Genomic DNA, 13,974 nt, shown 5'->3' on the forward strand with positions numbered 1-13,974 from the left:
ATTAAAAGGGATCTGACACCCTCACCGTCCAGCTAATGTGAAACAGGCAGTATACCATGCAGATCAATGTCCTGCATTCACGATACCTGCATTCTTCAGATATTTGCTGCCTTTAAGTCACAATGGCAAACTGAAGGATGACTACTGGTCAACAATGGCTTTCTGCTGACAACATGACTGATGACTCAAAATACAAAGTGCAAAATACTTGCACACATGCGCAACAATGGAAATCATGCTGCTATATGAATAAGTGATGGAGTATACCATTGGCTGGTGTTCCATTGGCTACAAAGCTCTGGAGGAGCCCTGAAGCACTCAACACAGTAGGTGTCAAGATTTCAAGGTGTCAACAGTTGAGCAGAAGGAAGATGAGGGATGAAGAAGGGACAAGGCAACCTACACAGCCCCTTTCTGCCCAGCTGTCCATGAAGAACTCATCCTAATATGCCTCAGCAATATGAGTAATCTGTTTGGGAACAGATTGCAGTACGAGATTACACTCTGCATGTTATTTTTATACTGTAATCTGCAGTCATGATGGTGACTGTCTTGACAGCAAGCAATCTGAGCTACCACCAAGCACCTTGCGATCCCAGCATCCATCTTTGAGGTGAGACATTTTCAAAGTCGGTGTCGCGACCCGTGGGAGGGTCACGGAGCCGTCCGTCGCGGCGCTCCCAATTGCGCAAATTCACGCGCAACAGCCAGCTTTTAACAATGCCGGCTGTGAGCAGCCTTCACAAAGGCCGAGAGCATGTTAAAAAAATGCGGCTGCACTGCACGGGCGTGATGAGTGGGCACGCATGCGCAGTGTGGCCGCATTTTTTTTTTTATATGGTCGCGTCTTTTTTGAAGGCCGCTCGCAGCCGGCATTGTTAAAACCGGCTGCTGCTCGCTCTGCCCAGTTCGGAAGTGCTCGGTTCTTCTGAATGAAGCTGAGGCCGAGTTTCCCCCCGGTGACTAGCACCATTGGACCCACCCGCAGACATCCAGTGCCATGGCCTCCACCTCGGAACCCGCCTGTGTGTACAGCGCGCCTATCCTGCACGACGACGAGGTCACCGAAGACAAACTCAATGCCCTAATTAAAACAGCTGGTGTGACCATTGAACCTTTCTCACACCTAGTCTGTTTACCAAGGCATTGGCTAATACTGACGTCAATGGTCTGATCTGCAACATTGGTGCTGGTAGCAGTGCCCCAGCTACTGCAGCAGTTGTTTCCACCGCTGCCCCTGTTGCAGCTCAAGAGAAAAAGCAAGAGAAGAAACAGGAAGGATCTGAAGAGTCTGACGATGACATGGGCTTTGGTCTCTTTGATTAAACGTGCCGTGCAACAACATTGTTACAATTTGCAAAAAATAAATAAAAATTGAATATAAAAGCCGACTGCTGCGGCTGTTGCCCGCGAATTTGCGCAATCGGAGACGCAGAAGATTTTTTTTTTTTAAATTCTATGTAACCTTCCTGCCTGAAGGGAGGCAGAGAACAGGTCACGCCCCCCCCGAACATTGCCATCACGTGTTTTGGCCGCGATTGCGATTCCTCCATTTTGTCAGCAGCAAACAAGAAAAGAGAAAATGGTGGGTTGCGAAGGTCGGCCGGCGTGGGCTGAGAAGGTCGGCCGGTGTGGGTCGCAAAGATCGGCAGGTGTGGGTCCAAAAGGTCGGCAGGTGTGGGTCCAAAAGGTCGACCGGCGGCGCAGTGGGTTAGCCCTGCTGCCTCACTGCGTGGAGGTCCCAGGTTCGATCCCGGCTCCGTGTGGAGTTTGCACATTCTCCCTGTGTTTGTGTGGATTTCGCCCCCACAACCCAAAAATGTGCAGGGTAGGTGGATTGGCCACGCAAAATTGCCCCTTAATAGGAAAAAAGTAATTGGGTATTCTAAATTTATATTTTAAAAAAAGAAGGAAAAAAAAGATCGACCGGCGTGGGTCGCAAAGACCAGCCGGCGTGGGCCGCGAGGGTCGGCCGGCGTGGGCCGCGAGGGTCGGCCGGCGTGGGCCGGCCGGCGTGGGCCCCCAAGGTCGGCCGGCGTGGGCCCCCAAGGTCGGCCGGCGTGGGCCCCCAAGGTCGGCCGGCGTGGGCCCCCAAGGTCGGCCGGCGTGGGTCCCAAAGGTCGGCCGGCGTGGGTCCCAAAGGTCGGCCGGCGTGGGTCCCAAAGGTCGGCCGGCGTGGGTCCCAAGGTCGGCCGGCGTGGGTCCCAAAGGTCGGCCGGCGTGGGTCCCAAAGGTCGGCCGGCGTGGGTCCCAAAGGTCGGCCGGCGTGGGTCCCAAAGGTCGGCCGGCGTGGGTCCCAAAGGTCGGCCGGCGTGGGTCCCAAAGGTCGGCCGGCGTGGGTCCCAAAGGTCGGCCGGCGTGGGTCCCAAAGGTCGGCCGGCGTGGGTCCCAAAGGTCGGCCGGCGTGGGTCCCAAAGGTCGGCCGGCGTGGGTCCCAAAGGTCGGCCGGCGTGGGTCCCAAAGGTCGGCCGGCGTGGGTCCCAAAGGTCGGCCGGCGTGGGTCCCAAAGGTCGGCCGGCGTGGGTCCCAAAGGTCGGCCGGCGTGGGTCCCAAAGGTCGGCCGGCGTGGGTCCCAAAGGTCGGCCGGCGTGGGTCCCAAAGGTCGGCCGGCGTGGGTCCCAAAGGTCGGCCGGCGTGGGTCCCAAAGGTCGGCCGGCGTGGGTCCCAAAGGTCGGCCGGCGTGGGTCCCAAAGGTCGGCCGGTGTGGGTCCCGTAGGTCGACCGGCGTGGGTCCCAAAGGTCGGCCGGTGTGGGTCCCATAGGTCGACCGGCGTGGGTCCCGAAGGTCGACCGGCGTGGGACACGAAGATCAATTGGCATGGGTCCCGAACGTTGGCCGGTTGGTAAAAATGGGTCCCTGGAAAAAAAGTTTGAAAAACATTGTTTTAGGCCCTATCCAATTTGGCGCACTACCAATTGATCTGCAACAGGAAGTAGTACGAGTATTGAGATATCCTTTGTATGTTCCACAGGTCAACATTTTCTTCTTATTAAGATATGCACTTTTGAAACCTACAAATGTATAACAATAGGGCATATGCAGTAGAAATTTGGTACATTAATTCACTATGCTGCATGGTGAACATAGAAATGGATTCACAAGACAAATCAAATTGCAAATTCTTACCAAGGCTACTTTCTTATTTGCAAAAGGATTTGAAGTATCCAATTAGTTTACATTTTGTATGGATATCGGTGTTCATTTTATGTTGGACATGAAAACGGTTGTAAAAAGAACAGAGTTAAATAGTTTCGAAAACAAAGGTACAAATATTGCTTCCAATGAAAATGTCACACGCCCACTGGAAGTCATGCAAAACAGTGCCAATGCTGCATATCAAATGCAAGAAATCCTGATGTGCAAAACTACTTCCCACATTTCTTATCGCTATGCACTCTGAATATATTAATTATTAATTATGTAAAGTTCCAAATCAAAGGGCGTTTCTCTGCACCCTTCCATTGCCCTTGAACATGGTACATTTTGAAAACTAAATCATAGAATCCCTACAGTGCAGAAAGAGGCCATGCGCCCCATCGAGTTTGCTCCAACCCTTGGCGTGACCCTTGGCCCATGCCTCCACCCCATCCCAGTAACTCCATCTAACTTTTCGGACACAAAGGGACAATTTGGCATGGCCAATTCACCTAACCTGCACCTCGTTGGACTGTGGGGAGAAACCAGACCACCCGAACGAAACCCACGCAGACAAGGGAAGAACGTGCAAACTCCACACAGACTGTCATCCAGGTCGGAATCGAACCTGGGTCCCTGGCGCTAGAACAACCCTTTTGTTGCAAAGCTAGTTTAACAGTCATTAGACTAACTCTTGTCATAAGGATTCCAGTTATCCCCAATTCAATATTTATCACAAGAAAATAGAGTTAATATCAGTCATTTTAACAATGAAAATATAGGCCATACCCACAATAAGCTACTATGATTCGACTATGTTGAATGTTTGCATTTAAGATTTCAATCATGCTGTGCTGTTTGTCTGCAGTAAGTAACTGGAGAGTAATTTTGCAACTGCTGTCATGTGAGAGTACCTTTAAGAAAGGGTGTTTATAAATGGGTGTGTATATAAATATCTGTAGTGAGAGTATCTTTAAGAAATGGGTGTTTACTACTGCAGTGATGTCAGAGAGTGGGTGGAGCTGGGCTGTCTGTCAGCTTTTTACTTTCATTTTAGGCTGTTTGCTGCAGGGTGTTTTAGTTTCGTTTTCAGTGTTGGAGCTGAAGCCAGACCAAGCTGTTCACTCTGCCATCAAAAGACTATCTCTTGATCATTTAATTCAGAATTATAAATGTTTTCAGTAGTGACTTTAACCTGATGTGCTTCTGATGAAGGTTTTATTTTTAAGTTGTATGGATGTTAAAAAGAAAAGCTTAAAGGTTTACTTAGTGTTGTAGTCTTTGGGGGTTGTATTTAAATTAATGGTTGCTAAGATGGTCACTGTAAGTTTTAAAAAGGTTAACTTGAGTTCATAGAATAAACATTGTTTTGCTTTAAAAAAAATATTTTTCCATTTCTGCTCTACCACACCTGTAGAGTGGGCCGTGTGCTCCCCGTACCACAATCTACTAAAAGTTGTGGGTCAGGTGAACTCCATGATACAATTAGGGATTCTCTAACCCTGGTCCATAACACTGCCAACACCCAAATTTTACTCCTCACCAGGAATGTTCAATTGCATGAGCTGAGCTCTGCATGCCAACAATAAATCAAAAATAAAAAGGGACCATGCTGGAGTTTATGAAATATCAAAGTGATCCAATGAACAACATTAGAATGTGAAGCTCGGCTGGGCGCTTCAGATATCATCATGTCCAATAGATTTAAAGCAGTTTCTGTAAGAAGATCCAAAATTTCTCCCGTTCAGACAAATCAGCTGTAGATACACTCATGTTTTAAACATTTTTGCAACGTACCAGTATTTATACCTGAAATGAACCATGAAGGTGGTGCATGTGATCAAGTTGTGATTGTCATTGGGGGAAGGGGGGTGGCGAAAGAGACTTATTATAGAATTTAATTTGTAAACTATGTAATGCGATTTTGTCATTATTCAATAATCTGTCACTTTTGCTAGTTATTAAGACAATAAAGATATACATACCCTGTAGATATAGTCTAGTAGAGGTGCTTTGCGTGCCAGTTGATCTTCCATCAAAGTTGCACTAATAGGTTCCAATAGGGCATCCACTGACATTGCCATGCACCAATCCAAAAGGCAGAGCAATAGAGATACTATTAACTAAAAAGGAAGAAAATATAATGCAGTGCTGTGCATTAGTTTCACTTTAAAGCATTACCATGCAACTGAAAAGTAATAACATACAACTTCATGCTCACCCGTTTATCTGCATCCACAGATGAATGTTCTGCACTTGGCAGGAGAAATGCAATAGTGGCAACAAGGATCTGAATTTAAAAAATAACATTCAGTTTTACAAAGAACAAAGAAAAGTACAGCGCAGGAACAGGCCCTTCGGCCCTCCAAGCCCATGCCGACCATGCTGCCCGTCTAAACTAAAATCTTTTACACTTCCTGGGTCCGTATCCCTCTATTCATGTATTTGTCAAGATGCCCCTTAAATGTCACTATCGTCCCTGCTTCCACCACCTCCTCCGGCAGCGAATTCCAGGCACCAACTACCCTCTGGGTAAAAAACTTGCCTCGTACATCTCCTCTAAACCTTGCCCCTCGCACCTTAAACCTATGTCCCCGTGTAATTGACCCCTCTACCCTGGGGAAAAGCCTCTGACTATCCACTCTGTCTATGCCCCTCATAATTTTGTCGACCTCTATCAGGTCGCCCCTCAACCTCCGTCGTTCCAGTGAGAACAAACTGAGTTTATTCATCCGTTCCTCATAGCTAATGCCCTCCATACCAGGCAACATCCTGGTAAATCTCTTCTGCACCCTCTCTAAAGCCTCCACATCCTTCTGGTAGTGTGGTGACCAGAATTGAACACTACACTCCAAGTGTGGCCTAACTAAGGTTCTATACAGCTGCAACATGACTTGCCAATTCTTATACTCAATGCCCCGGCCAATGAAGGCAAGCATAACGAAAGCCTTCTTGACTACCTTCTCCACCGGTGTTGCCCCTTTCAGTGACCTGTGGACCTGTACACTTAGATCTCTCGGACTTTCAATATTCTTGAAGGTTCTACCATTCACTGTATATTCCCTACCTGCATTAGACCTTCCAAAATGCATTACCCACATTTGTCCGGATTAAACTCCATCTGCCATCTCTCCGCCCAAGTCTCCAAAAGATCTAAATCCTGCTGTATCCTCTGACAGTCCTCATCGCTATCTGCAATTCCACCAACCTTTGTGTCGTCTGAAAACTTACTAATCAGACATAAGAACATAAGAACTAGAAGCAGGAGTAGGCCATTTGGCCCCTTGAGCCTGCTCCACCATTCAATGAGAGCATGGCTGATCTTTTGTGGACTCAGCTCCACTTTCCGGCCGGAACACCATAACCCTTAATCCCTTTATTCTTCAAAAAACTATCTATCTTTATCTTAAAAACATTTAATGAAGGAGCCTCTACTGCTTCACTGGGCAAGGAATTCCATAGATTCACAACCCTTTGGGTGAAGAAGTTCCTCCTAAACTCAGTCCTAAATCTACTTCCCCTTATTTTGAGGCTATGCCCCCTAGTTCTGCTTTCACCTGCCAGTGGAAACAACCTGCCCGCATCTATCCTATCTATTCCCTTCATAATTTTATATGTTTCTATAAGATCCCCCCTCATCCTTCTAAATTCCAATGAGTACAGTCCCAGTCTACTCAACCTCTCCTCATAATCCAACCTCTTCAGCTCTGGGATTAACCTAGTGAATCTCCTCTGCACACCCTCCAGTGCCAGTACGTCCTTTCTCAAGGAGACCAAAACTGAACACAATACTCCAGGTGTGGCCTCACTAACACCTTATACAATTGCAGCATAACCTCCCTAGTCTTAAACTCCATCCCTCTAGCAATGAAGGACAAATTCCATTTGCCTTCTTAATCACCTGTTGCACCTGTAAACCAACTTTTTGCGACTCATGCACTAGCACACCCAGGTCTCTCTGCACAGCAGCATGTTTTAATATTTTATCATTTAAATAATCCCTTTTGCTGTTATTCCTACCAAAATGGATAACCTCACATTTGTCAACATTGTATTCCATCTGCCAGACCCTAGCCCATTCACTTAGCCTATCCAAATCCCTCTGCAGACTTCCAGTATCCTCTGCACTTTTTGCTTTACCGCTCATCTTAATGTCGTCTGCAAACTTGGACACATTGCCCTTGGTCCCCAACCCCAAATCATCTATGTAAATTGTGAACAGTTGTGGGCCCAACACTGATCCCTGAGGGACACCACTAGCTACTGATTGCCAACCAGAGAAACACACATTAATCCCCACTCTTTGCTTTCTATTAATTAACCAATCCTCTATCCATGCTACTACTTTCCCCTTAATGCCATGCATCTTTATCTTATGCAGCAACCTTTTGTGTGGCACCTTGTCAAAGGCTTTCTGGAAATCCAGATATACCACATCCATTGGTTCCCCGTTATCTACTTCACTGGTAATGTCCTCAGAAAATTCCACTAAATTAGTTAGGCACGACTTGCCCTTTATGAACCCATGCTTCGTCTGCTCATTGGGACAATTTCCATCCAGATGCCTCGCTATTTCTTCCTTGATGATAGATTCCAGCATCTTCCCTACTACCGAAGTTAAGCTCACTGGCCTATAATTACCCGCTTTCTGCCTACCTCCTTTTTTAAACAGTGGTGTCACATTTGCTAATTTCCAATCCGCCAGGACCACCCCAGAGTCTTGTGAATTTTGGTAAATTAGCACTAGTGCATTTGCAATTTCCCTAGCCATCTCTTTTAGCACTCTGGGATGCATTCCATCAGGGCCAGGAGACGTGTCTACCTTTAGCCCCATTAGCTTCTCCATCACTACCTCCTTGTTGATAACAATCCTCTCAAGTTCCTCACCGGTCATAGCCTCATTTCCATCAGTCACTGGCATGTTATTGGTGTCTTCCACTGTGAAGACCGACCCAAAAAACCTGTTCAGTTCCTCAGCCATTTCCCCATCTCCCATTATTAAATCTCCCTTCTCATCCTCTAAATGACCAATATTTACCTTAGCCACTCTTTTTTGTTTTATATATTTGTAGAAACTTTTACTATCTGTTTTTATATTGAGCAAGTTTACTCTCATAATCTATCTTACTCTTCTTTATAGTTTTTTTAGTAGCTTTCTGTTGCCCCCTAAAGATTTCCTAGTCCTCTAGTCTCCCACTAATCTTTGCCACTTTGTATGCTTTTTCCTTCAATTTGATACTCTCCCTTATTTCCTTAGATATCCACGGTCGATTTTCCCTCTTTCTACCGTCCTTCCTTTTTGTTGGTTTAAACCTTTGCTGAGCACTGTGAAAAATCGCTTGGAAGGTTCTCCACTGTTCCTCAACTGTTTCACCATAAAGTCTTTGCTCCCAGTCTACCTTAGCTAGTTCTTCTCTCATTCCATTGTAATCTCCAGACCAGTTACATTTTCCTCCAAATCATTTATATATACTCTGAACAGCAAAGGTCCCAGCACTGATCCCTGCGGAACACCACTAGTCACAGCCCTCCAATTAGAAAAGCACCCTTCCATTGCTACTCTCTGCCTTCTATGACCTAGCCAGTTCTGTTTCCACCTTGCCAGCTCACCCCTGATCCAGTGTGACTTCACCTTTTGTACCAGTCTACCATGAGGGACCTTGTCAAAGGCCTTACTGAAGTCCATATAGACAACATCCACTGCCCTACCTGCATCAATCATCTTTGTGACCTCTTCGAAAAACTAAAGTAAACTAAAATAAACACAACATATGCAGGTTTAATTCATATTTTCATCAATCAAATTGATACAGAAAGATAGCATGATTGCCATATCGTCAAACAACCATGAAAGGAAATTATGTACCTCAGCAATTTTCTTGGGAAGCTGGGAATCATACTTCTGAAGCCTTTCCATATGTGTGACCAACAACTTTAGCATGTCACAAGCCACCTCAGCGACCACTTTGTTTGAAAACTGGAGACAAACCACAAGCCAGTGAAAATATATACCACAACTACATTTTCCACAAAGAGTCAATGATCACCACAACCTAACCTTGAGATGGCCACTGGGACAAAAATGAGTGAGAGTTAACAAAGGTTGAGTTTGCTCGAGAGGTACATCAGTAATTAAAGAATACTAAAAATGCAAGACTAATTGAACAATGTAATAATAAAAACATATAAAAAGAACACTTCATGCGTAAACTAACTGAAAGCACATTGGAAAACATATCAGATCTATAGCTTTGCATAACCTTGCTCAAGAAGGAGCAAACATTCATCAACGAGATGAATAATCTGAGAAAGGAAATGGCTTTACAAATAATCACTTTAACATTTGTCGCCCCTGATGCTTAGGTCACCACAGGTGGTCATTATAAATAGCGGTATTCAAGCTTTATGGGCTATTAGGCATCAGTGCCTGTCTTCAAGTATTGATTCCTGCATACTGTCAGCTTCTTAGAACATCTGAGCATAAAGCAAAGCGCGTGTACTTCAGAATGCAAGAATTCTTCCTCTGGAAGTTAGTAGGTTAAGTAATGACCCCGTCTATGAAGAGGATCCAATTTTCAACTGTAATAATTTGAGATCTGCTGGCAAATGGCTGTTTTGCTGTCCAAACAGTCACAAGCTCAGGAGGCTAATTAGAAGTTGCACCTTCATAACAATGAACTTCAGCATTACATTATATAATGATAACAAATGTAGTGAAGCTTAATGGTTATAATGAAGATATTCCCATTTTGTTAGGCAATGCAAAGAATTAAAAACACATCAAAGCAAATTTTATAAACTCTGTTTTTAGGTTTTTTATGCACTTGTAAAATAAATGTATATACTCAGTTACTTCACTTCTTGATGTACCACACTTGAGATGGGTTGAAAACCATGAACACTAAGAATGTTACTCTTGTGCAACCCTTCAGGAGCCTCAAGAAATATCTACTAATTGAACTTGGTTATGGATGTGTGGATTTGGTGGAAGATTGGAACAGAGGGAGATGATTAGCCTAATGAATGGCAGAGCAGGCTCAAGGGATTGTATGCTTTACACCTGCTCCGATTTCTTACATTCTTACAGCATTTTAAAAAAACGTTCATTCCATTTTATTACAACTAAAAACAACTTCCATTTTGATAAGGTACACATTGTAACGTAAGAATCTGGAACGGTTTCCAATTGCATTTACCATATTCAAATGCATTTACACACACAAATAGATCTTCAAACTAAAAAAGAAATAAAATAAACACTTTGCCTTTCTAATGTTAATCAGCTGGAACCAAATTTGGTTCATTAACAGTTCTTCTCTACTCCAAAAGAACATAAAACTGAATGTGTATGAAAATGAAGGGAGTTATTCAGTCAAGGAATGGCACTATATGGTCATGTCAGGGTGTGTGACTTGGAGAGGAACTTGCACCTGATGTTCCATTGAGGATGGTGTTGAGCAGAGCGATTTTATTCCTGCAACTTTCAGGAAAGTTGGAAGTATTCCTTCATACTCCTGACTAGTGCTTTATATATGACAGAAATACTTTGGGGAGTCAGAAAATGAGCCATTCACCACAGAATACCCAATTTCTGACCTGCACTAGAAACCACATTATATGCATGGCTGATCCAGTTCAGTTTCTGGTCAATGTAATGTTGACCCCCCCCCCCCCCCCCCCCCCCAAGATGTTGATGGAGGAGAACTTGGCAATGTTAATGCCAATGAATGTCATAGGAGATATTCAGACCCTTGTTATAAGTGGTCACTGCCTAGCAATTGTGGGGCACTAATGGAACTTCAAATTCAGCAGCCCCCAAACCTGAGGCAGTTCAGGCCCTGCTTCATTATCTGAGGATTTACAAATGGAACTGAACACTAATTATCAGCAAATAGAGGCAGTTCTGACCTTCCAACAGAGGGAAGGTCATTGAGGAAGCAGCTGAAGATCTAGGATCCCCGGGAAACCCCAGGTGCTGAGACAATTGGCTGAGAGATAGGTGTAGCTGTTTGTCTCATATAACCCTACCACCACCAAAGCACAGTAGCAGCAGTTTGTACAATATACAAAATGCACTTCAGCGACTCGCCAAGCCTCCTTCAAAAGCACCTTCCAAACCCATGACTGCTACAATCTAGCAGGAACAGGGCGGAAGATGTATGGGAACAACCTGACCTGCAAGTCCCGTTCCAAACCCCGCACATTCCTGACTTGGAACTATAATCGCTTTTCCGTCACTTGTCACTAGATCCAAACCTGGAACACTCTTCCTTTGTTAAAAACAAAAATTTTGAAAATTTTCATTTTCATCAATATCAAACAGCCCAGAAAACGAATATTACGTAGGAACATAGGAATTAGGAGCAGAAATAACAAATCAGTCCTTTGAGCCTGCTCCACCATTCAATCAGATCATAACTGATCTCTTCCTGGTCTTAAATCCACCTCCCTACCTGTTCTCCATATCCCTTTAACCCGTTTTAAAATCAGAAATATATCTCCCTCCTTCTTGAAACCATTTATTGATTCGGACTCCATCACACTATGTACACTTTGCGGTGAATCAGGCTGAGCCACATGCTGGAGGAAGTGGACTTCACCCTACGAAGGGCCTCACACATGTCCTCATCCAAAATAGGTCCCACCTTCCCCTCCCACTTTGCTCTCACCTGGTCCAGCGAGACAGCTTCCACTGACATGACCTGCTCGGAAATATTTGAAATGCTCCCCCAGAAGATCCCACCAGCAATAGGATTCTCCCAGCAGGAAGAGTTGCAGCGGTATGGGAAATCTAGGACAAGCCCTCTGAACAGAAATTGGAAGTAGCGGAACAAATACGCCCCTGACAGTTGAAATTTCGCCAAAAGCTCCTCCAAGCTGGCAAACTGTCCTTCCAGGAACAGATCCCCCAAATACTCTGGGTCCTTTCCTTCCCACGACTTAAACATCGCGCCCAAAGCCGATTGCACAAACAAATGGTGGCCACAGATAGGGGCCAACAATGACATGGTGGTCAGCTTGTAATGCTGCCTAAATCCTTAAAGTAGAGTTCACCACTCGGTTCGAGGAATACCTCGCTGGGGAGAATGGGAGCAAAGTCATTACCAAAGCCCACAAACTCGCCTCCATTCGCCCCCATAGGGAATCTGACTGCCCCAACCACCTTGTTAACATTGGCCGCCTAATAAAAAGCGAGTAAATTGGCTAATGCCAGGCCACCCGACTGCCGGACCCTCTAAAGCGGTACCCGACAAATGACTTAACTGAGCAAATAAAAGAGCTGGTTAACTGGTTAACCTGGGAAAAGAAAGACTTAGCAAGGAAAACAGGAAGACATTGAAACAGAAATAAAAACCTTGGGAGAATTTTCATCTCAACAGGCTGAACTCTGCCGCCAAGGACAGCAGAAGGTTATGCCACTTATATAAGTTGGACCTCACCCGACTCACCAGACATATATAGTTTAACCTATGAAGCATGGGCCACTCAGATGCCCAGATACTGGAAGCTACCTCTGGCGGCAAGACAAAACGGCAATACCACCAAGCTGGCACCCCTCCCCAGGGGATTAATCCAAAAATATTCACTATTCTTCATGGTCAATTTATACCCTGAAAAGAAGCCAAAGTTCCTCAGCAGCTTCATTATTTCAACCAAAGAGCAAACTGGATCCGTAACGTTCAAGAGGTCATCAACATATAGAGACAACCAAAGCGCTCTTGCCCCGCAGCCCACCCCTGACCTTATCCCCCTCCATTCCCCCGAAGACCTCAGTGGTATGGCCAAAGGTTCTACCGTTAGCGCAAGAGCAGCAAGGACAATGCGCACCTCTGCCTCGTACCCCTATTCAGCAGAAAATACTCCAAACTCATGACATTAGTGGGTATACTGGCCGTAGGAGCTCCATAAAATAGCCAAAGCAAGCTTCTGCCCAATCCAAATCCACCAAGCCCCTCACAAAGGTACTCCCATTCCACCCTGTTGAATGCTTTCTCAGCATCCATAGATATAATCCCCTCTGGTTTGGGGGCTGGAGAGGGGGAAGAGAATAACATTCAGTACACGACGTATATTAGCCGACTTCTGCCACCCCTTAACAAAGCCAGTCTGGTCTTCTGCAAGTACGTCTGGGACATGCCTCCAATCGCAGTGCCAGCACCTTGGCGAGTAGTTTGGTGTTCACGTTCAAAAGAGAGATGGGCCGATATGATCCACATTACATGCAGTCCTTATCCATTTTCAGGATGAAGGAGAAGAGAGGTCTACGAAAGTGATCAGGCAATGAACCCCAAGCCAAAGAATCATTGAACATTTCTACTATCGATGGCACCAACCGGCCCGCAAACCTCTTATAACATTTGACGGGAAACCCATCCAGGACAGGGGCCTTCCTGGTTTACATCAGCCCGATGCTCTTCAGTATATCCTTAGGGCTTAACAGGGCCTCTAACTCCTCCCTTCTCTCTACCACCGGGAAGGACAACCCATCTAGGAACTCCGACATGCCCGATCTACTCCCCATGGGCTCTGATCTATAAAGATCCCTGTAAAAATAACTCAAACGCCGCATTGACTTCCCTTGGAGCGGAAACAAAGCTGTCGCACGGGTCCCTAATCTGTACGAGTTTCCAGGAAGCCACCTGCTGCCCAAACTGGGTGAGCCAAAAGATTCCTTCTCCCCGTACTCATAAACCACCCCCCTAGAGTGGCGTAGCTGGCCCACCGCCTTCCCTGTGGACACCAGATCAAACTGCATTTGCAGTTGCTTCCTAGTTGCCAACTCAGGAGTAGGGTCCTCCAAATAGCAAACATCTGTCTCCAAAATCGCATCCACCAGT

At 45.6% G+C, this 13,974-nt stretch overlaps 2 protein-coding genes across 9 annotated transcripts in view; one reads left to right on the plus strand and one right to left on the minus strand.

Moving 5' to 3' along the window:
* The window catches only part of ralgapa2 (Ral GTPase activating protein catalytic subunit alpha 2), an 855,222-nt gene that overhangs the window by 487,994 nt on the left and 353,254 nt on the right, over window positions 1–13,974 (minus strand). For all 8 annotated transcript variants that reach the window (XM_072505626.1, XM_072505670.1, XM_072505634.1 and 5 more), the window contains 3 exons: window positions 9,003–9,113; window positions 5,358–5,426; window positions 5,122–5,259 (listed from right to left, as the gene is read on the minus strand). In XM_072505626.1, coding sequence (XP_072361727.1) covers window positions 5,122–5,259; window positions 5,358–5,426; window positions 9,003–9,113 — 318 coding nt within the window. The remainder of the gene's footprint in view (window positions 1–5,121; window positions 5,260–5,357; window positions 5,427–9,002; window positions 9,114–13,974) is intronic.
* Window positions 1,001–1,326, plus strand: LOC140421181 (large ribosomal subunit protein P1-like). The gene is made up of 2 exons (XM_072505684.1): window positions 1,001–1,081; window positions 1,144–1,326. Exons 1-2 carry the CDS (start codon window positions 1,001–1,003, stop codon window positions 1,324–1,326), a joined length of 264 nt encoding a protein of 87 aa, XP_072361785.1.

Source organism: Scyliorhinus torazame, chromosome 1, assembly GCF_047496885.1.
Source record: "Scyliorhinus torazame isolate Kashiwa2021f chromosome 1, sScyTor2.1, whole genome shotgun sequence".
In the NCBI taxonomy this organism is placed as follows: domain Eukaryota; kingdom Metazoa; phylum Chordata; class Chondrichthyes; order Carcharhiniformes; family Scyliorhinidae; genus Scyliorhinus; species Scyliorhinus torazame.